This window comes from Abramis brama, assembly GCF_963993115.1.
Source record: "Abramis brama genome assembly, chromosome: 18".
NCBI lineage: Eukaryota > Metazoa > Chordata > Actinopteri > Cypriniformes > Leuciscidae > Abramis > Abramis brama.
This window is the reverse complement of record NC_139980.1, coordinates 11,457,143-11,481,732: the sequence shown is the minus strand read 5'-3', so window position 1 is coordinate 11,481,732 and position 24,590 is coordinate 11,457,143. Positions and strand designations below refer to the sequence as shown.

Sequence of the window (24,590 nt, the reverse complement as noted above, 5' to 3'; positions counted from 1 at the left end):
GTAGCGCAGAAATGTATTGTCAACACTGTTTTGTGATTTATCAATAAAATAGCTTAGAAACTGAAAAGTTCTAGCATATATTTCTTATTTACTAAAACCCACAGCTTCACTATTAGTAGAGACACTGCCAGGTAGAATTAATCCACACGCAATAGATCTTTACTATTAATATAATTACTATACTAATTACTATTATAGGGATCTTTACTGTGCTACTTAATATGTATCTGATTTAGAACAAGCACTGAACAAGAACTGATAAAAATAAGCTGTTATGTAGAAGCAATAGTCTTGTGGGCAGCGCTGTGTCATATGCCACAGCTGTGCACAAGGCAACACACGTTCGAGTCTCAGCTCAAGGTTCAGGCTTATTTGTTCATTAATGACGTCATCAGCGACTAGTCGACGATGACTTGACTTTCAAGACGTCCAACCCCTAGTCAGTACTAGGGCTGTCACGAATATGAAATTTGAGTGGCGATTAATTGTCTAAGAAATTGTTTAAGTTTTAGGGCATGGATGAAATTAAGTTTTAGGGCATGGATGATTATGACTATTGTCTGTTTTTGGACTTTGTCATACATTTTGTGTGTGTTCCTTTCATTGTTGGAAATTCTCATGATTAATTGAATCTTTTGTAAGTTGTCACTTTGCAGTGTATGATTAATAGTTAAAGGGTTAGTTCACTGCCATATTTTTCATCATTTACTCGTTCCAAACCCGTAAGACCTTCGTTCATCTTCGGAAAACACAAACGAAGATATTTTTGATTAAATCTGAGAGATTTCCGTCCATCTGTTGACAGTCTACTCAAATACCAATTTGATGCTTTAAAAAGTTCATAAAGAGATCGTAAAACTAATCCATATGAATTGAGTGGTTTTAGTCTAAATTTTGTGAAGAGACACGATCACTTTATATGATGAACAAATTGAATTTAGATTTTTTTTTTTCACATATAAACATGGATCAGCTAGCATAAACAGAAGCTTAGCCGTACTTGCTTGACGCACGAGAACAAACCTCATAGGTTCTTGTGGAAGTTCAAACATGCCGCGTAACACGCGAATGAACCTCACTGGTTCTTGTACATCAAGCAAGCATGCTTGAGCTTCTGTTTACCATAACTGATGTGTGCATTGATTAATGTTTACATGTGAATAAAAGCTTCAATTAAATCTGCTGCACTTTTCCACATCAAAGACCTTTTTTATAAATATGACTGTTGGCGTGGATTAGAGTACCAAAAAGTACCGGCTTCGGTACCAAGTCGGTAATGAAATTTTAAATTGTGACGCTTTGAGTGCTGTTGAGCTGAATCGTAAACACATCTGATTGGCCATTGTGTTTACACGCTCATCGGATATGTCTGTGATTGGTTACAATGATCAATGCACAGGAGTGTTTAAAAACAAGCAGGAGTCTATCAGCAGACCGCACGTTTTAAAAATGAGGCCCCAGGATTCTAGAAAATGTGATGGAGGAACGCACAATGCATGTAGGGGGTGTAGCATGTGTCCTCATATAGGCAAAAAACAGCTCGAGCGTCACACGTGTGTGTGGTTGTGTGAGGTAAATGAAAATGTGCATCGTCTGCTCCATTCATTCACACAGAACATGTAGGATTCGTATTTAAATAGTCTTTTTTACAGTTTAATATTCACACACTTGCGATTTGATTTCAAGTGAACTGAACTGCTATATCGCGAAAATCATAGCCGCTAAAGTTACTAGCCTACATGGAGCTCGCATGTCCACGTTTTTTTTTTTTTTTGGAATATATTTTTTGTCATCCCCTAACGTGAAAGAATGACAAAAATATATTTCCCCCAAAAAGTTTTTCAAAATTCACAACTTTCAAAATTGAGTTTTTGACTTCTAAAAGTCTTTTGGGAAGATGTTTTATCACCCAAACAATCAATTTGTTGTTAAACAACAGTACAGTCCATTGAACACACTCTACTTCTATCCCTTACAGCCTCGTTTTCATTCCTGTCTAAAACTAAACATGTCGCTACCCTGACAAAGGTCTATTAATCACAAATGGATTGACTAAAAAAAAGTACATCTGAATCAAGACCCATGACAAGACAAAGCCAACTCTAGAGTCCTACAACACTGGTGCAAATTATTTTACAGTGCACTGTCCCTTACACATGACATCTGATATGATTGGTTCTTGTATCTCAGGTACAGTAATTATCCAATGCTCTCCCATTGGACAGCTCCTTAATTAATTAGTGGAGTGGTTGGATAATGAAATTTAGCCTGAGCCAGTTCCCAGTGTTGTTCTCATGCAGAGCCGAGAGTCACTCGGGTCCCGAGAACCAGCAGCTGAGCCAACATGGTCAACTGCTCCAGCTGCCAGGCTACTGCTTTAGCAGCAGGGGTCTTGGCTAGGAAAGGGGGTTATCAAAGGAGAGTGTATTGGGGAGAGGAGGGGTGTTGGATTAAAGCAGGGGTTGGTGGGCAGACAACAGTGTTCACTGGGTGGGGAAGAACAGATGAGAAACAATAGGGGTAGGGACGCTGGAGTGAGCAGAAGGGTGAGGAGGCCATGGGAAACGTGTGGCGGCCATCGCCCCAGCACCAGGCCACTGGGCGCGCTCAATAGACAGGAAATGGGATTTACGTGAGGCAGATGTGCGCAAGAAAGGTAATGAATGCATTAGAGCCCAATGAGCACGAAAAAGGTGAGATCGAGATGTGCGCTTCCCATGAAAGCCGTTAACCCTACCCTCTATGTAGACCACCTCTCTTTAGACAGCTTTACAGAGACACTCTAAAACAATGAGAGCAAAAGGAGAGGAAAAGAGAAAGAAAGGCTCTTGAGCCTCGAGTACTCTTTGTCGCCCAAGGCTGGCCTGTCATCTTGCATTGCGTGGTAAGTGTGTCGCAGTGTAACTTACTACTTATCGACTGTTTCCAAACCCATTACACAACTGATGAAAGGACTCTGTCACTTTCCCAAGACTGTGTGGCCCTATATCACCATTGACATCCTTTCTCTTACTGAAGTTGGTTTTGTATGGTGAGAATCTGGAAGCAACTGCACCCAAGAACATTTTCCCACTGCATAGCATAGCCTTAATCTTGTGGCAGGAGGTTTTCAGCCGCCATTCAAGGCATTGTATTTATGTCCTGTATATCATTTTCCTGTGAGATTGTGGATTGTTCGTAGGAACAATGATGTGTGTTTCTTTGAAAAGTTCATAAATCACTCGCATAGTGAAGAATATAATGTACACTGATGTCTCTCTTTATGTGTTAGAGTTGTTTTTTGATGCTTGTTTTTCCCTAGTGAAAGCAAAGTTACAAGGGCGTGTATGATAGAGCCTTCACGTGCTATGGAAAAGATGATATTTTCCACTTGTGAACTGGTATTTACCAGTGTGTTGTGTTCAAGTGCTTTTGTTGTCGTAATGTAGGGAAAACATGGACTCACAGATACACTACAGACAAAATACATTCACGTGAGTAAATTGCCTGACCGCTCATTACTAGGAGGCTCCTATTGACTGCTAGCTAGCATCTGCTCTGGGTAGGTAACACCAAACCATAACGGTATTTTTAAAACTGACACTGTTAACGCATTATATTACAATTGTTAATGTCACAACATTGTATAGGCTACAAAAACTATCCGCTAACAGTAGCAAAAAACGTTTAGTTGTGTACAAAGCTTACCATTCACGACTCTTGCGTTGCTCTCCGCCATTTTGAAAAGGTCAAAGGTTATCTCATCTCGGCAACTCGTGCATCAAAATATTCTACGAGCTGCCCAGTGGAAAATACCACATGAGGGGGTGTTCATGTGCATTTTCCACGTCGGCTTTTGGTATTTACCATAATTACCATAGCACGTGAAGGCTCCATGATACCTCTTATTTAAAATGCAATTCATACAGACAATGACTTGAATTCACGTCTTTTTTGATAAGCATGTTTATAATTTCGAAATTAAATGAAGTAAAAAATTCCCTGATAATAATCTGTTACTTTTAATTACTTAAAACACTAATGAAATAAGATTAATTTGATATGTTTTACCATATAAACCATATAAAACCTAAGTGAAATCAAAGCACATTTAGAATGTGGTACGTGTGTTAAACTAGATTTTGAGTTTTCTTTTTCATGGGCAACAAATCCAAATGGGGTTTTCAATGCACAAATCCAAACTGCGGCGCTTGATAAAGTTAATAAAAACCTGTGATACCCTCCATCAACTGGCGGCGTAATCAAGGATCTTTAGTAGGAATTTGCTGTGATGGCTGCAAGAACTTGTAGCCCTAGGCTCACAGGCAAGAGCACTACTTAAGCTCAGCATGGGGCTTGAAGGGGGGCGGGGGTACACGAAGGGGGTAATTTGGGGAGGTAAGCTCACACCTGTGGGATGGAGGGGCAGAAGGAGAGAGGGGTCGATGAGGGGTGGAGGGCGCGGAGAAAGCAGATGGAGACACAGAGGTTGAGCTCCCTCTGTTCTCCCATCTCTTTCATCCCTACCCCTGTGCTCTGAAGCGCAAGAGCAGAAAAAAGAAGCGACACAAAGCCTTTTCAATTAGGTTAAAGCTTACACTTACCCTTACACTTTCAAAATGTAAGTAAAAATGATTATGGATGAAGATGATTGTTGCATCTGAGAGGCTGAAACCTTCCATAAAACGTTTATCTCTTGTTTTGTCACTTGTGTGTTTTTTTTACTTGTGTTTATTTATGGTCGTCCCAGCGAGCTTTGAGGGGAATCAGCATGTGTCTGCGTCGAGAGGGTTGGGTTTGGTTGTTTACACAGAAAGTGTTTTGTTTAGGTGGTTGGTTGGTTCAGTAACATCGTTTGTTTCGGCGTAATGACGTCTTGTTGTTTACCTTTGAGATCTGAAGTATGGTTGAGGACTCAATTAACCTTTGTACCCTTTGCGGGGTGGCAGTGCATAATTGCATAAAATACAACTCTCATTTTGAGATTCATATTGGGCTGATGTTAAGGTTTTTATACTAGAAGAAAATTAATGGGTAGGTACAGTAAACAAGGCATGTGATTTCAAAATAATGAATCCTTTTGCTCATTATCCCTTGTATTTCACACTAACACACCCTACCAGATCCAGATTCCAGACAGCATCTTTCTTACTATGAATATCAGCAGGGCTTGGCACATGATAGCCTGGTGGGAATAATGTGCGATAAGGGCTTTAAATCTTAGGAAGTTGAACAGCACATGGTGCGAATTAAAGGCCTTGATTGTAAATGGCAGCGTGACGGCAATTGAATTCTCAGCAGCTGTCGGGGTCACAGCATTATATACTGCAAGCTGATGATAATTAGACTTTAAGCATGCAAAAGAACAAGGCCTGTCGCTCCGTCCCTATTCACTCATACGCTTTTATTGCGAGTAGGATGGAGGGGGCACAATAATTTCAAGTCTTGTGTCTCCTTCCACTCCCTGTAATCTGTGTTGTAATCCATGTCGCTTGTGATTCCCAGGGTCCCAAAAGGCTTTTCTTGTTGACCTAGAGAGTGGCCCTGATAATGAGGGACCCCCACCATCTGTGTGCAAGGCCAGGGACCCTGAACACTCTCGGCCACACAGAATAGTCCTTTAGGGGGCAAAACAATAAAAGGAGCTAGGACCTCACCAGGGGTTTTGGAGGCAATATAACCTGGGCTTCAATTGGTTTGTTTCAGAATGATGGATCATATAAAAAAATTAGTGAACACTTGTTAAGTAATTTTGTAGGTCATTTTTAAGGGTGTCATGATTTATTCACCCTCATGTTATTCCAAATGACTTTCCTTCTTCTGTGGAACATAAAAGAAGATATTTTGAAGAAATATAGAAGTAGAAGTTTTTATCCATGGAATGGAAGTCAATAAGATTGAATAAGGTCAACCTCATTGGACCCCATTGTCTTTTTTGTATGCCCTTTTTCAACATCATCTTTGATTTTCCACAGAAGTGAGTAAATGATGACAGAATGTCCTTTTATTAGGTGAACTATCACTTCAGTGGCTTATGGCTCGGCACTTAGAATGTTGACTTAACGTTGTAAGTTACAATGTACTTGTACTACAAGATGCTTTACCATGAAAACCAAGTGGTGCTGCCAAACCTGTACCACATGTTTCTTGTCAAGTGAAGCCTATAGCCCTCCATTAAACCTGAATTTCTTGTACCTTCCAGTCATGTATTCAACTAGTACAGTCATTTGACCTTATGAATTCAACAGCATACATTTTGAGCTAAGAATGCATGTTTGTACACATCCTTATCCCTTAATTTACGTGGATTTTAGTTCCATTAAATATATTGTTAATATTAATTTTGTAATTGTTCAATAATACTTTTACAGTAAGGTCTCATTTGTTAATGCTTATTCATTTGTTTTTACTGTTGAAAGTTCTGTGTGATCATGTGCATAGTAATAAGAGATGAATGAGACTTGGTGAAGAATCATCTTATGTTTTAAAAAAATTATCAGTATATTATCTAAAGTGGTTGATTTAAATACAACTGCCTTTAATGTGTTCATAAATCCTAAGTTTAAAACAGTAGCACAGTTTAAGGGCCTTCTGTGGTTCTACAGGATTCAGACCTACAGAGCAACATCTCTGTTTTCACTTTGTCTGTTTAGATAAGATGCTTTGCAGAACATCAGAAAGCAACATCAAGAATTTACAGTCACTGCTTGAAATACAATAAATGAATCAGTCATTACAAAATAGTTTTTTTTAGTATGTTTACAGTAAATGCATTTTCTTAGCAACAAGGCCATTTATAGTATCACTTCTACAGTGTGCTGACATGAATGGATTTTGTAGATTCTTAGACTTCGGTCAATTTTGTTTTTTAAAGTGGACGTTTGTTTTGGAATTGGTAAACTTTTTTTTTTTATCGGTTAGTCTGTATCAGATGTCATCTTACATTTTCTAGCCTATTGTACACAAATCTACACAACCTACATCAATCAGGTTGCTTTACCAGGATGCATGGCTACTAGGTTTAAGGTTAACCTGTTAGAGGAGATTTTCTGCCTTTTTATGTGCTAATAGTAGTAAAAAACATCCTCTGTAAGTCACAATAATGTGAACATGATGTTATAGAATGTTCTTAGCAACTGATACTGGGGCTGGTTTGACTATCAATGAATGGTTTTGAATCTTCATTTTGTCAAACCGATATTGATTCTTAAATTCTAAAATCAATCTTTTAGTCTATGCTGTTTTTTGGTAATGCGTGAACAAAACTAAATGGTTTTTTTTCAGGATTCCATGGCAGTGATTACGTAGATGCAATAGACCTGGTGTCTATGGTACGTGAATGTGCATACTTGTTGGTTGAGCAACAATTCCTCAATTCCTGTTGAACAAATCCCTCATCTTAAACAACTTTTTCTATGTTGTAATAGCTTATGCTCAATTTGCAGCACTTTCACTTTGTGGGCTTGTCTTTGCAGTGCATAAACTTGCATAGCCTCTCCCTTTCAGTGCTCTCGCTTGTAGTGATGGTTGGGTTAATACTGGTGTTCAGACTTAGACTAAGTGTTTGCGTTCATGGAATGCAAATGTTCTATCTTTTCAAAAAACTGCGGGTCTCTTTGTTTTAGATACTGTAGTTTGCATCAACCCGCTATGAACCCTAAAAAATAATCACTCTGATGATAGTAGCGTAAAGACTTTTGTTTGACAATCTAAAGCTAAGCATGTTACATCCCCCTCCACACATTAACATACCCACTTTTGCCTCCACAAGTATGCACTCAAGTATACACTTGCCATGAAAAGGCACTTTTATCCCCACTTGTCTAGCACTGCAGGAAATTTTTTGTAGAATTTTGCACCTACACAAAAATGTTTGGATCGCTGTGACATGATTAAGGATGTGGCACACACCTATTTCCTGGCCCTGGTATTTTTATAACACTTCTTGTGAGGTAAACAGCATCTCTTCTGCAGTGTAAAAGGTACAAAAAGACCAGTTTTCAAATGTGGTTTTAATATTGAGTAAAACATTAGTATCCTTTTTTCTTTGCTGAAAAGTCTTGTTTTCAATAAATAAAAATCATAAAAATATCAAAATTCAGAGAAATTTTTATTGTGAATATACAGTTTGCTGGTTACAGTCTGCTCCAAACTATTTAATGGGCTAGATATCTCGCTTGCAGGACATAATATCGATCTTTCGAGATGATGCTTTTCAATGAACTAATCAAACCAGTTCATAGATCTGTCTAAATGGTTAGGTTCACAATGTCAGTTATTGCGATTGACACCCATATTTATTTACGGATGTGAGTCTCAAAATATCCCATTCAAACAGCAACTTACAGTAGCATCTCAAATACTATCTGTATAGCCGTTCACACTATAAAAAATTGATCAATAAGTTGTGACAACATGTTTTTACATTGCTTTAATTCATCAAAATAAGTTAAGCAATTTTCTACTTTTTTTCTACTTTTTATTTTAAGTTATACAAGATTCAAATCATTTTTAAGTCAGTTTAATGTAATTTAAGTTGAAATGACTGAAACAGTGCAAAAGTTGATTGTACTTAAAAATTTAAGGCAGCTGGTAATTTTTTATTTTTTTATTTTTTATTTTTAAATAATAATAATTGAAAGCAACACATGGTAGGCTCTCTTTCACTATGACATGACAGACAACAAGTTATCCAGTCCGGTTCCATTCACACTGCGTGGGTTTTCAGAGAATGTGGTTGTGAGTCCTGAATATTTACGGGTTTGAGCTCGGTTATAGAACGTAACCGTATTCTGCTGCTGTGCGAATGTGGCCAATGATTCATTAGCAAATCTGAATTACTTTTAAATTATTATTCAAAATTTTAATCTTCAACGTAATCACAAATGAAAATCCATTAATCAAAAAGATTTGATATTTTCTAAACATTGACGTTTCTTTCATGTAGCAAAGCAGCTGACGCTTGAGTAATGAAGATTACAAGAAACCCTTTCAAGCATTTAACTAGTTGCTCTTGGATTAATGGAGCAACTCTGACACCATACAGAGCTACGAGACTGAAGTTTGTTCCGCTTTCTCAGTCTTCCCTCCAAAACAGCCACATTTTGGAGCCAAAGGATACAGGTCATTAGCACGAAAAGCGGCATTGCCCAAAGCAAACATGACCCCGTCGGATCCACTGACCATGCTTGGTATGCAGGTTCACTTTCCACACTCTCGTTTTACACTGGTGCCTCAGGTTAACCGATGACTGTTTCCATTAATGGAGCTTTGCTTCTTATTAACAGATCAGACCAGCAACCATGATTAGGTATGTCACACTTAAGCTGTTCAACTGGAAAAAGGTGCTTTATTTTTTTTAAATAGTGCATTGTTCATTGAGCGGTGTAATGAAGCCTTTGATTATTTCTGCCTTTGCGCTTGCAAACATACATCCAGTTTATCTGCTAACCAGGCAGATAGCACTTTAAAAATTGAATAAGGAGCATATTAAAAATGGTCAACGCCTATTTAAAAGTTTTCTGTGACAGTGGCTTTGAGGGTTTAGCCTAACTAGTCCACAGATGGAATTCTGCAAGAAAGTCAGTAAATTACAGCAAAATTTGTTGAAAATTTTTGTTGGTTTTTATTTTTTGTATAATCATTTAACGTATAATAATATTTATTTATGTACATGAATCCACATGAGATGTATCATGATACTGCCTGGTATTGTGTTCCTTTAGCTTTAGCTCTGCAAGATACTGCTTATGCTGAGCTATGCTTATTTTTCAAAGTTTAGAGTGATGTACTAATTCACTCTTTTGTGGTGAATGAATAGTTACTGTGGGTGTAAGCATAAAGAGCGCCCATGAAAAGAAAATTACTCATTTCCAAACCCTTATTATTATTAAGGCTGTAGGCTACTTGTTCACAATTATGACACATGATCTTGATCTGGTATGTGTTAAGACAAATATTGGGTGCAAAGTCTTGGACATAAGCGTATTCTGAATATAGTTGTAATTGTTCTATTTTTAAAGATATGATATTGGATCTTCAGAGAACATACTTCTGTGATACCAAGCATCTTGCATACCATTACATTGCCTCTGATATACAGCTCAGTTGCTTGAATTGAGTGTTCATTGTGTGTTGAGTTTTCATCCCAAACTACAAGTTGAACCCATGATATAAAGAAAGGACAATACGTTTTACACAAGTGTATGTAGAATAAGCATGCTGAGGTGATGCTCCATCAAGTACAAGCGCACACACTGGGCCGATCCCCTATCATCTTGACAGACACCAACAACCTTTTCAAGAACATGCCTGATCTTGTGAGATTCATGTCTGACAGAATCCCTGTCTTCAGGCATTGCAGTGATCAAAAGTGCTAGTGTTTTATATAAAAGGGTGAGTGAGACACTTAGCACTGTACATGCACTGTACTGTACACAAAACATAAGCCTGGGCTGTTACTACTAACCTTTTAAGAGCTCCACACCCTCTCCCATTATTGCTGTAGTTTTGACAACTCGAATACACAAATATTCTTGTCTCACTTAAATCCAAAAGTTGCCATTTAATAGTTTAATTAAGATTAAATGGCAACTTTTTAACTCTGTATATTTGATTATACATATGAAATTGAATATGAACACGCTCTTTATTATAGACATGCAATTATTGTTATTGAACAGCTATAACTTAATATCTTGGGATCTGTGGCTAATTGCATTTTATATAATTTTGGGATTAATAGGATGTCTGGTTGCCTAGCAACTACAGTAGGAGTTAAATTTGCAAATAGGCCCGGTTTACACATTTTAGCAGAGAAATTAAAATTTAATTTGACAATCCCTCTCTTCATGGAAAACAAATTTTCCGGCATGAAAAAATGTTCAGTATTTAACATTATAAATACAACTATCAAAAATATTCTTCTCATGAACCACTTTCTGTGCGCGTCATCTCTGGACATGGATTTTTATATGTTTGCAAAATATGAATAGATTTGTTGGACTGTCTCAAATCTTTGTTTTATATATTTACCTAAATTGTTATTTTAGAAATTATATGATATTTTTATTGGTTTTTTTCACAGAATGGAACAAAGAAGTCCTGGGACTTTATGCAAACCCATGATAGGTGAGTATGTGTCTTTCTTTCTCTCTTTTTTGATTTTTTTTTTTTTTTACAATAATAACACTGTGAAGTAAGCCCTCTCTGAATTATTTGATTTTGGCTAATTTGGTTTCTGTTTTTGACTGTATTTCTTTCTCTTTGGAGTTCTGACTGCCCTCTAAATTGATACATTTAGCTTTTAGTGCTTTAGTGAGAAATGGAGATTTGGATTTCCTGTTAACCTGTTTAACGATATTCTTCGAGAGATGTCCCTTGCATTGAGTTGCGTGGAGTGTAAATCATTGAACATAATACTTCAAGGCGACTATAAACCTGGGAGGATTAGAGGCTTTTGGAGCTGGAATGTCTCACCACGGTGCAACAATAGGAAGTTCTCCCCTGCCCCAAAAGTCTTTGTGTGCACATCTTGATCTCTCTTCAATTCTATCTTTTACACGCTCACATCTCCATTGAGCTTTGTCATGATAAATCTGTCCCTTTCTTTCTTACTTTTATACACAGTCCTCTTTTTAGTAGTTTCAGGTAGACCTTGCAGCCCTCCACCTGTCTTCAGTGCAGTTACTGATCCTTGACCAGGCTTGAAGTGTCCAAGAGAGAGGCAGAAGCAGTTAAACTTCCATTCTGTTTTCCACACAACCCCTTCTCACCGACCCAAAGCAGTCTTTGGGTCATTACACACCTAAGAGCAGCCTCTTTGCACCTCTCCAGTTGTCAACTGCTGCCTTGAGATCATGGTGACCTTTCATACAGGGTTCATTAAAGCTATCAGTGAGAATTGAGAACCTCTGTGGACCGTGTGTCAATATTGCGGGACACTTTTATTTTTCGTGGAGCTGTCTGGATATTGAATCATTCTCAGAAAATAGACCTGGTGGAACAAAGTGGTTGCAAACTCTCTGGCCAATAATATAGCAAGAGTTACAGCATGTTCCTATATTAGGTTTCTTCAGAAGTCCTCTGTTCTTCAATGAGGAGCGTCTGGACCATGTCTGTGAGAAAAATGGGCTACAAAACCAAAAAGTTTCTGTGGGGTTATAACACCTCATCCTAAACATTCATTCAGGCGTGTAGTTTTTCTAATCTCAATAAATTCAAAGTGCTGCAAGGTGAGAAAATTACAGCCAATCAGAACATTTGTGGATCTGGATTTTGGACCAATCTTATTTCACTGTGGGTGGGGCAACCCGGCACAATTCAAGCGACAACGGGAAGAATAAAAACTCAAATTGACTTTAAAAAGATTGTCACTTTGTGTCAAATTCAGGAGTGGTGCTGAAGAAGAAAAGACTCATTCACCACAGAAAATGATGATGTTCTGTTGTAAATTCCTTGATTATGAGAAGGTGCTTCATATTGTAAAAGCTGAATAATTATTCGAATGTGAGTGTTTATGTGGTCTTATTTTGTACTCCATGTTACTCACATACTCGATCATTCAACAGTTTGGGATCAGTAAGAACTTTTGAAGATATTAACACTTATATTTAGCAAGGATGCATTAAGCTGATCAAAAGTGACAGTAAAGACATTTATAATGTTTCTGTTTTAAATTAATGCTGTTCCTTTGAACTTTCTATTCTTGTAGGAATCTTGAAAAAAATGCATTAAAGTTTTCACAAAAATACTAAGCAGTACAACTGTTTTCAGCATTGATGATAATAAGAAATGTTGTTTCCTGAGCTGCAAATCAGCATATTACAATGATTTCTCAAGGATTGATGATGCTGAATTTTCAGCTTTGCCCTCACAGGAATAAACTAAATTTTAAATAAATATGTTATTTTAAATTGTAATACAATATTACAGTATTTCTGTATTTTTTTATTAAATAAATGCAGCCTTGGTGAGGATAAGAGACTTATTTAAAAAAAAAAAAAAAAAATTACCTAACGTTACCCCAAACATTTGAACGGTTGTGTATGTGCACTTGTTAAAATATTTGACATCACCATTTGACTGTGACGTTGTTTTGTTACACTGTTTAGTGGATTGATGAATGATGTGATCTGCAGTTGAAAGGTAAAGCCATTAAGAGGAGCATCTGTTCAGGTCATTAATGCCACTGCTACAGTCTCTTGTGATCTCTGCTGGTCTTTGAGAGGTAAGGAGTTGGTAGCCGTTGTCCTTTGTGAGGATTTTCAGGGGCGTTGATGAGTGTGCATATTGATCTACAGTTTACAGTTTTGGATTTGCATCAGTGTGTGATGTGAGTGATTAGTATAATGGTGCACCAGGCCTCTCCTTCTCTTCCTGCTGCTCCCGTTGCATTGCATCCCGTATCAAGAACCAAACAGCCCTAATGGACAGCAGGCTTAATGGCGTGTGACATGTCCTGCGTGACTTCGACAGTACTTTCATGGTGGAGAGGTGAAGCAGCGAGGAGCACGTCATTCAGACATGCCTCGGCTCGCTGGGGCACTGACCCGTCAGCCGCAGTTTTCAAGGGTCGACCCAGACTGCACTCTTCATTCCTGATAGTCTGTACTCCACAGCTCATCATCAGTGAAGAAAAAAGGAGGAGCCTAACTGACATCAGGTGTGTGCCTCAAAAGCTACTTCCTCCTGATGGAATAGATGAGAGTATAAAAGCAGAAGGCGCTCTTGTATGGTTAGTTCACCCAAAAATGTAAATTATTTCATTAATTACTCACCCTCATGTCGTTCCAAACCCGTAATACTTTGTTCATCTTCGGAACACAACTGAAGACATTTTTTATGAAATCTGAGAGCTTTCTGTCCCTCCATTGACCACAACGTCATTGCAACTTTCAAGGCCCAGAAAGGTAGTAAAGACATTGTTAAAATAGTCCATGTAACTACAGTGGTTCAAACTTAATATTATGAAGCGACGAGAATACTTGTCCGCAAAAAAACCTAAAATAACGACTTCATTCAACAATCTCTTCTCTTCCACGTCATTCTCCTACGCTGCTGACGTAGTGTGAACAGTGCAACGCTTCTGGGTTCTACGTCAGAACTTCAGCTCATTATTGGCCAGCATCACACGCATCACACACATGACCAGCGTCGGCCAATAGTGAGCCGACGTTCTGACGTAGAACCCAGAAGCGTTGCACTGTTTACACTACGTCAACAGATTAGAACAAACAAATTTTTCACATTCCTTCTCTAGCATCATTTTTGGTGTCAGTGAAGTGCGTCCACACGGCTGACATGCTCTAAATGGTAACAGGTTTGTTTTTCTTTTTTTTCTTCTTTTTTTTCTATTTTGCCAGAATATTTCTAGTTGCCGAAATTTTTGTGCATCACTAAAATTATTCATGTTTTTACATACTGTAAGCAGCAAAGCTAAAATTTAAATCTAAAAATAAAAAATATGGGAAATGAGCATGAACAATTAAATATCCATAATCGATCATTTAAAAAAAAAAAAAATTATATATATATATATATATATATATATATATATATATATATATATATATATATATATATATATAATTTGATAACCAAAATAGTACTGCTATTGTGCTCCTTTTAATTTTGCGTGTGGCCATGTTATAAAAATTGTTTGAGTAGAGAACAAATACTGGTAGGTAAGGTTCAGGAGTGTGTGTGTGTGTGTGTGTGTGTGTGTGTGTGTGTGTAGGTTTGCATTCAGGCTGTGTGGGTAATATCTGGCAAGCATTCACCATGGGAAAGGCTGGGCAGGGCTTCCTGCCTCTACGGACATATCCGCTTTCTCTACTCAAAGAGCCGTCTCGCTCTCCTTTTCCATCGAAACAATCACGTTAATACAACATATTATTATAGCAGATAAGGAGCTGATCTGTAAAAATTGGCAAATCTTGCACTCTGAAAGTGTGGTCACATTTATCGTTGTTTGACGAATTTCCCAGTCATTTCAGTAGGAATCCAAGTGTTTAAAAATGTGAAAAAGTTGGCCACACATTTGCCACATTGACCAACAAAAAAACTTGTTTTGTTTGCCGCAAAATTTTCCAACATTTCTTTTAATGTCCCTGTTTACACCTGCTATTAACATCAGTCTTTAGAAATTAAATTAATACAGCTATTTGACTAAATACATTTTCAGTCTATAGCAATGGTTTGTCTAGTCCAGCTCAGGGTGTGCCAGCATGGCATTTGTGAAGTTGGGCTAACAGATCTAGATAATATGATGCATGTATATGCGTTAATGGTCTCAATGTTGTGTGCATGGTTCAAAAGACACACAAGTTGTGTTTAATAATTAAATATTTGATTATGCATAAGGCAGATGAAGGCAGGCTCAACTACGTTAATAACGCTGTAGCTCAATTATAACAGCACATGTAAACACATACTTGGGTGTGTTTGGGAGCAACAGTGTGTACATATTGTTTGATGTATTTGGTAATGAAATATTTTTCGCTTGGATCTCCGGATCAGTTTTTTTTGTCAGGTATGTGTTGTCCTGGTTGGAGAGTTGGGGAAGGATGTTGCTTGTATAAGTGTGAAAGTGCTGTACAGAGACACTCTGTCCTCTGACCTCCTGCCACGCTGAGCTATTAGCTAGTCTACTGAGGCCTGGCTATCCCAGTATGCTTCAGTGGATAAATCCTATTATACAGAGATCCTTAAGACGCAGGGATTTATTCTCTTCTTCTTAGGGCATTATGTTCAGTCTCAAACCGAGATAAAGTGAAAAGCCAAGACCACATCCAAGGTGTTAATCCTGGGTGATTTGTTGGGGCTTGATGGAGCAAGGGTGTCCATGTGCCTCTCTCTTTCACACACATGCTCATGTTCACTTACTCTATCACTACTCTAAGCCTACCCAAGTTTTTTTTTGGATCAGTCGTGTTTGTTGTTGCTCTTGCAGGACAGGATGCATTAACGAGAAGGGAAGATATCCATTGTTGAGTACTGCTCCATGTGGAACCGCTTCTCCAAGTGACAACTTGGCTTCTAAATTCATTCCTCTTCCTTTTCTTTCCTCTCTCCAGTGTCTCTGTGCTGATTTTCAACACCACCTCACACTGTTTTATCCTGGTCAAGCAGTTCCGCCCAGGTAACGCCCTGCAGTTTTCCATGCTTGAATCTTTGATTTTGACTGATTTTAGATCTTGTTTTCTTCACACCTATTTAACGAATGTAGGATTTTTCTACGTCCATGAGATCTTTGGAAGGCTGTAAGGTATTTTTCAATTACTGTAGATCAGGGTTGTGTAAAATTCTGAAATTCTGAAATGGCTGAATAACACTGTTGTAGAAGCACCTAACCCTTCTTGTAAGCCTATAAACTTCACAAACTGTAAACTTGCCCCTCAAATCTGTTTGGTTAATTGGAATGTTGTTCCAGGATCAGGATCAGAATCCCTTTCAGGATTCTGAAAGGGATTCTGATCCATAAAGCATCTATGTGAGGCTTGTCACACCTAAACTAATGGTTCTTGTTCTCTTGTCCCCATATCCTACACCACCTAGGCGCCTATGTGGGCCAGATACATTCAAAACTTCCCTAAAACCAATTCTTAAATGATAAACTTTGATTTTGTAGCATGATTTCACAGCAGAACAACACCTCGACATACTGCATGCAAATGCTCTCACACATAGGCCTACTTAATTTAGACTGTATCTCATTACAGTGTTGTACTACACCCTGATCCCTCTGTTATCTCTACCTGAAAGAGACGAGGAAATGTTTTGTAAGAGTTAACCTTTTAAAAAAAACATCTGATATGCAACAGATATCAGGTGCCATTTTATAACTGCTGTTAGAGAGAAATGTTTGCTTGAACATAACATGGATGATAGACTTGGAAAAAATAAGATTTTTTTCTTCTAAGACCGTTTAGAACCTTCCCACATCCATCAGGTAATTTCTCTGAAATGTGTAGCACACAAAGGAATAAGCCACATATAAACCTATTGCAGTGTTCTCATAATGGGACATTTTTCATGTCGATGGTGGTCGTGCAAACAGAGCATTTTTCAGTGCTCTCAATGAAGCTTTGGCCCTGCGCTACACTGTTACACTATTGTTCTATACATGCTCGCCAGGGACGGCGCCCTGTTTCTCAGAATGGAAGGAAAGCCTTGCATTGAAAGAGAGACGTCTTTCTACAGTTTTTTTTTTCTTTTCTGTAGTCTTCAAACAATGCTTCAAATGAAAAGGCAGGCCTTGTGCAGGGAAACATAAGAACAAGTCTTCTCAAGGATGGCTGTTCTTGAATTGAGCTCTCAGTTAGTCCCATATGTACAGTACATTCGTCTGATGGGCGTAGTAGTTAAAGATCTGGGTAAAGATATCTGTAAGGTTGTAGGTTCAAACCCATGTGTGGTGAACCATGAGTTGGGCACAGTTGTTAAGTAAAACTAAAACCATATAAAAAGTTCATTACTTGAAATGAGACAAACATTAACTGAAATAAAATAAAATATAAAAAACTTAAGCTTGCTAATGCAACTTCTCATTTTGTTTAGTTTGTTGAAGAACAAACTAAATAAACTAAAAACTAAAACTTAATAAAAACTATATAGACATTTTAATACAATTGATAAAATTTACAAGAAGCACAACAAAATTGCATTTTTTTTTTTTTTTTACAAAAATTAAGTTAAAGACAAAATGTATAAAAAGATCTCATTTTAAATATGATAGTAGTTTATCATTGTTACGAAAATAAACTGGTTGGGCAAAAATCTCTATTATTACTAGGTCAATAAGTCTGTTAAAATATTATATAATTTCCATAGATATAATTTCCATTTTTTGACAAATTAAGGTTGTCTGAAGGCACGTTTACATGCCAATTATGTACTAAAAGCGGAAAGGTTTTCCTTTGTGTTTTTTTTGCGTACAGACAACAATGTTGTCAAAACGATCCCCGTTCACATGGATCCGCAAAAACGCTGTATTATTTATGCCAGGCCAGTAGTTGGCGATGTCACTTTGTAAAGAAACATTACACGCCTATAGACTGAACGTGTAATATGCATGCGCATGATGCCACCATTTTCACAAGTTCATGTTTGAAACCAGATTTCAAAATTTTGCATTTTCAGGCCCCCCAAACACTGTTGTCGTGTAAATGAACGGCCAAAACTCACAAAAGTTTGATGGTTTTTTTGACTCACCAAAAAACACAATGTTTTAAATAAATAAATAATGATTGATGCATTTATGATTTTAGTATATTATGTTTTTATTATTAGGTGACAGTTACACCAAAAAACATTCTTAGTCATCGAATTTAAGCTTGTCTTAAAGTTTTTAAAACCGTATGAAACCAATGTGAATACAATGTTGTTTTTTAAGATTCTTGTTCTCACACACACACTTGTGCCTACATGCTCTAAAACACTATATTTGAGATCTCATCAATCAAAGTGGTTGTGTACTCAGATGTTTCCTCATCTCTCTTTGTGTTTAAAAGCACTCTTGAACGATGAGTGACACGTCTTACTTCTCCACAGCTGTATACATGAACGAATGGGAGCGGAGCAAACCTAAGCCCCTGCAGCCTGCGGAGGAAGAGTCAGCGGAACCCGCACCAACAGAAGTTAAAGTCCCTGAAGAGAACCAAGCAGGGGACTCCAGCGAAGAGACATCAAGCCACCAACCTCCAGCTTCGGCTGGTGTGACCTACGAGCTTTGCGCAGGCTTGGTGGACAAACCCAACCTTTCTCTAGAGGAGATTGCCAGGCAGGAAGTGCTGGAAGAGTGCGGATATGATGTGCCAGTCACTAAACTGAGAAAGATCACGTCATACAGGTGAGAACCCATCTAAAATAAGTAACATTTCTGATATTCTGGCTAATTCGTAAGTTAGAAAGCAATCACTCCAAAGCATTTACTTGTAGGCCCATGTGATGCAGATCAAACTCTATTAGCAGCAACAATGTGATGAGAAATGTCATCACATTAAATTTCAATAGGTTTATTGTTAAAGGTTATTTCTTGTAAATGGTGTCAGATGTAAAATATTTTGGTGATGTCAATGAGTTTAAAATACTGATGTCAATGAAGCTGCTGCTTGTGCTAATAATGGATGTGGGAAAGTAAATCTGGAAATTTAGCAGCTTTCAAGTGTGAAAGTGGCTAATAATAACACAAGCAGCCTCGTAAGTGATACACTGATAATGAAACAAGTCGTGAGGTTTATTCAGGCTTATTTACTTTCTTTATTAGATGTCTCTCTGGAATACTTCTGATTGGTCAATCACAGCATTCTGCAGTCAGCCTGATCACCCTATCGATGTTTATTTGTCTTATATATATATATATAAGTATCGTCCCAAACCGTTACAGTACGGACATCACGGTTCGTTGTGCATTCAGTCTGACGACGAATACAGTCAGTCACAGGCGATCCACACTACAATCCAGAAGGGTGCACGTGCGGTAATGCAACTCTGTTTGAAACTGCCACAACAGGAAAAAGAACAGAAGAAGGAGAGGCGATCTATGCACTAACCCAAAACAAGAGTTCAGATGGCACGCAAGAGCTTTCTAGTAGCCTATATGCGGAATATCGATACATTTTTCGTATGCGCTCTACTAACTTAACGGAAAGGAAACTGGGACAGAAAAAAGCAGCATCCTATTTCTTTTCTTTATTTTACAAAAGCACAATGTTTTGTTTTTATTGTGAGTTCTACACAAATAAAAATAGACCCTTTACAGTAACTTTCATCTGTATTACCATAAATGATGGAGTATTTTAAGTTGTTTACACTGCTATAATGAGGGGGTTAGTGGGCAGATGACATAATCCAGGTGTACCAATCACCGGATGTAGGCTACAGGAGTGCAAAAACTAATCTCTGCACAAGTTTTATTTTTTTTATTCAATTTATTTTGTACTTCTATAACACAAGAGATGCTTATGCAAGAGTGCATTCTGTTTACTGCTTAGTGCTAAATACACTAAAGGAGTCTGAACTGTATCAACTACCTCAGGGGGGACTAAATGCCACAAGGTGGAACAAACTGTAATTTGCATTACTGTCTGTTCAAAATAAATAAAAAGAAACCTAGCATTGGGGATTTGTTGGTTTTTCCTGTTGTACCGAACTCGTATTGAACCGTGACCCCAAAACTGAGGTATGTACCAAACTGTGACTTCTGTGTACCGATACACCCCTAATTATGTATATATACACTGTGTATATACACTGTATATGTGTATGTATATACTACTTTCATACTATTACTATCAGTAAGATTTTTATGAAAGAGATTAATACTTTCATTCAGCAAGGACACAATAATTTGATCAAAAGTGACAATAAAGACAATTATAATTTTACAGAAGATTTCTGTTTCAAATGAATGCAGTTGTTTTGAACGTCCTATTCTCAGCATATTAGAATGATAGGATCATGAGACACTATAGACTGAAGTAATGGCTGCTGAATATTCAGCTTTGTCATCACAGGAATAAATTACATTTTAAAATGTATTAAAAACTAAAAGTTATTTTAAATTGTTATAATATTTTACAATATTACTATTTTTACTGTATTTTTTTTTTTATCTGATAAATGCAGCCAATGTGGACCTATTGACACCTGGCAGTAAGATCGGTCGATCGGATCACACGTAGACGAAGCAGACATATACCCGTTTACACCTGGTGTATTAACCCGTCTCTTTTGTCCACTTTTAACCATTTCTGTCCTGATTTCTTTGAGGGGTCTATGGGTGGGTAAATGTATGGGTTTTTTCAAATCTTTTGATCTAATGGACAAAATAAGCTCACGCAATTTACATATGAACGTGCCCGGAGACGACAGGGAAAAAAACACAGAGAGCAGCAGCTTTCGTTGAATCGTTTCTGCTCTGACAGCTGCAAGACCACGCCGAACGCTGTGAGTGTGTATTTGAAATCAGGAATGGTGAGAGAACATTGAGCTTGGTATGTTTTTTTCTTCAAACCAAACTTGGGTCTTCTGCAAACAAAGTTTAAATCCCTTCTGGCTAGCGCACTTCCCATAATGTTTAGGCATTAGGTAAGTAGGCAGAGAGTAGGCTCTTTTGTTGCTGTTCGAATGCATTCAACCACATGAGTGTTTACACTACGAAAGCAATACGGTCGAAATGCGTATTCGACTACCTCTGGAAGTAGTCAAACTCAAAACGTTTTAGACCCCATTTACACCTTTATTTAGCATCGTCCACTTGTGACCCAATCAACCAAAACGCATCTTAATACCAGGTGTAAACGGGGCCTGTTGAGCATAAGAGAGTGTGAGAGAGGAATGTATACATGTCTGCTAATATGCACTTTGGCATGACTGACATACATTTTTATCTTGTTTCCCAATTTAATATTTAACCTTCATCTTGATCATTGGCTGGTAAACCCCCAGAGGAAAGAACCTCAGATAAAGTATTCAGGGGTTAATTATGTCCCAATCTCATCTGTAAAGAAAGATGAAACAGTGCTGCATTATGCTCTTATCAGTCTTCATTGAGGAGACTGTCGTAAACCCCTGCCGCCTCGCACCTGCCAGAGTCACACCACCTGTGTGTGTGAGCCTGCAACATCTGCATGTTGCTGTTTGTGACCTGTGCCACAGCCATCTCTGATTTGCTAAAATATCACATGGAGTCACAAAGCATCCTCCTCTCAAATGAACGCACAGACACAGTTTGGACGCACCTGCTGACTGCACCACACCATCATAAACACCTGCTGCACCTGCTGTGTTTATGGACATATTTAGGGACATGAAGGAATGCAGAGAGTGGATGACCTATTTCCGTTTGATTACTCAGTGAAAATTTGTTACACAATGAATTGTTACACTTTTTTCTTTTTCCACATAATTAGAAACCAGAGGGAACAAGAAATGTGGGAAAGTGGATGAGGAAATGACGCATTGTCCATATATGCATTTACATTAACCTCTAGATCACGGCACTAATTTTCAATAAATTAAAATTTTTGTCCTCCTCTGACATTTTTTTCATCATTATAATACTATTCTTAAACTCATTGTCACTTTCTATCCTGATATATATACCCTGACTGGATAATATTTTGCTTCTCTTAGTACCTTTCTAGGCTCAATCTGACAGGCCTCTTAGATCATCAAACCAGTGGCTGACTTGAGACGAAATCATGTCCCAAATTGAATGGTAGTCTTAGCTCTGATGTCACTGCACATAGGTCAGTATTTATCCTTATTTGCATAGGCCTATATTTATTTAAATATACGCTACCATTTGGGGTCTATAATATTTTTTACGTTTCTTATGCTAACTAAGGCTGCATTTATTTGAAAACTAATATTGTGAAATGTCATTGGAATTTAAAATAGCCATTTTCTTTTGTTAATATGTTTTTTAAATGTCACATGATCCTTCATAAATCATTATAATATGATGATTTCACACATTTCTTATTATTGTCATTGTTGAAAACAGTTGTGCTGCACAATGTTTTTGTGGAAATTGATACATTTTTTCGGAATCTTTGATGAATAGAAAGTTCAAACCAAGTTATTTGTTTTGCAGTACAGAAGGAACATGAGTAATTTGCTTTGCATTTACAATTTGCAAAATGAACATTCTTGACCATCAGCATAGTAAAGTTAAAATGACATTTGTATAGCCTAACTAACTTTCTCCTAAAGAGAGGAAGGAACTGTATTCTCTCTTTTGTGTTGAAACCATTATGAAACTGGAATCGTCCAAAGATTTATTAGCAAACGATATCTTCCAGGCCCATAAATGCCCCATGCGGAGGGCTTCAGAATAGTTAATTTGTCACATCTTGTCTTCATTCTTTGAGGAGTGGATGTCAGCATTTTTCATTGGTTACAGACACAGTGTCTTGGAGATTCTCATGAAATCGGTCCTCTCAGATGTAGAGTTATGTTTTGCAACGCACTCATTGTGGTTAGTTTAAACTCATCCTAGAAAGTGATTGCTGGGGCTTGTTCCATTTTTACCTCCTCGGGCCATCATCCATCAGTTCGATGGTACGCAAGCATCACGGCCTTGTAATTTTCTTCCATATTTCATAAGCTCATTTCAAAAATTCTGTTTCTACGAAATACTAAGAAAAGAAGGGGCTTTTGGAAGCTTCACATCTCTGTAATACTCTCATGGTGTTAGGGAGATCTCCATGGTGATGTCTCCATGACGGAGTCTCAAGTGAGGTTACGCCTCAGCCACAGTGGCGCTTACCGGATTGCTGTCTATTAAGGTATGAGAGGTCTTGCTTCATGCCTTCAGGTCCTCGCAGTAGACCCCCTTTGCCCATGCCTAGTCCTCATTGTACAATAGCAATTTCAACAAGTGCGGCTTGAATGGTGGATGTCTCCTCATCCATACATCCCTAATGGGTTTCAGAATCGTCCTTTGAATAGATGGTAATTATTTTCATGTAGCATAATTTATTTTTGCTCATTTAATGGCAGCCAGTTCACTTGACTGCCATCTTGGTAAGACCCCTGGTCAAGTTGGTAATAAGCATTCAGGTACCTGAATGTGGAAAGACCATTTATAAAGCTGTTTGCCAAGATTACATTTCAATATCATCTCAAATCCGGAGTTAAATGTGTCGACACTGGTACAGAATGTAACCTTTATTTTAGCAAAAATTTTACTTCTTTACCTTAAATTATGTAAAGAATTTACTACGCTGTTTGTCCACGCTTAAAATAAGGAATAAAATCTAACAATAAGTGTACGTATGGAATGGCTTCTGCGGTAGGTCCTACCTAGGCCCTGTCCCAAATGGCACCCTAAGCACTCGTGGTCTTCCTACGAGTCCGCACTTTCGTGACTTAATGCCGCTTTGACTGTCGGGAAGAAGTCTGCTGCGGGGCTCGGCAAAAGTGCGCATCGAGGGTGCATATCGACCGCAAAGGGGGTGCTCGTGAGCACCCTTCTGAGGCCTAAAATGACAAATGGGACACCCTATGGTCTCACGTACTTAACGAACACGCGGCAGCCATTGTAAGTCCACAAGACCGAAAGTGCATATGAAGTGTGCCATTTGGGACTGGGCCCTAGACTGGGATGGAACTATTTCAGACGCTGAGACATGGGCAGAGCAAATCTGCCCACGGAAAGACAGGGATACCGTGGAAGAATAAAGAATACACATATGGGATTACCAAGGAGGAATCACAACACATGGGCCATCAGCATTTAGCATTAGCATTGATTTAGTCAACATGTGGCTTCTTTAGCTTAAAGGGATAGTTCACCCAAAAATGTAAATTCTGTCATCATTTACTCACCCTCAAGATGTTCCAACCCTTTATGAGTTTCTTTCTTCTGTTGAACACAAAAGAAGATATTTTGAAGAATGCTGGAAACCAAACAGTTGATGTACCCCACTGACTTCCATTTTTTCAATGGGGTCCATCAACTGTTTGGTAAACCATATTCTTCAAAATATCTTCTTTTGTGTTCAGCAGAAGAAAGAAATTCATACTGGCTTGGAACAACTTGAGGGTGTGTAAATGATGACAGGATTTTAATTTTTAGTGAGCTATCCCTTTAAATCAGGCAT

General features: G+C 38.0%; 1 protein-coding gene across 1 annotated transcript in view; it reads left to right on the top strand.

Annotated features, from left to right (window-relative positions):
• nudt14 (nudix (nucleoside diphosphate linked moiety X)-type motif 14) overlaps positions 1-24,590 on the top strand; it is a 32,292-nt gene that overhangs the window by 5,246 nt on the left and 2,456 nt on the right. The window contains exons 2-4 of the mRNA XM_084091753.1: positions 11,066-11,109; positions 16,056-16,120; positions 18,532-18,829. Coding sequence (XP_083947879.1) covers positions 11,066-11,109; positions 16,056-16,120; positions 18,532-18,829 — 407 coding nt within the window. The remainder of the gene's footprint in view (positions 1-11,065; positions 11,110-16,055; positions 16,121-18,531; positions 18,830-24,590) is intronic.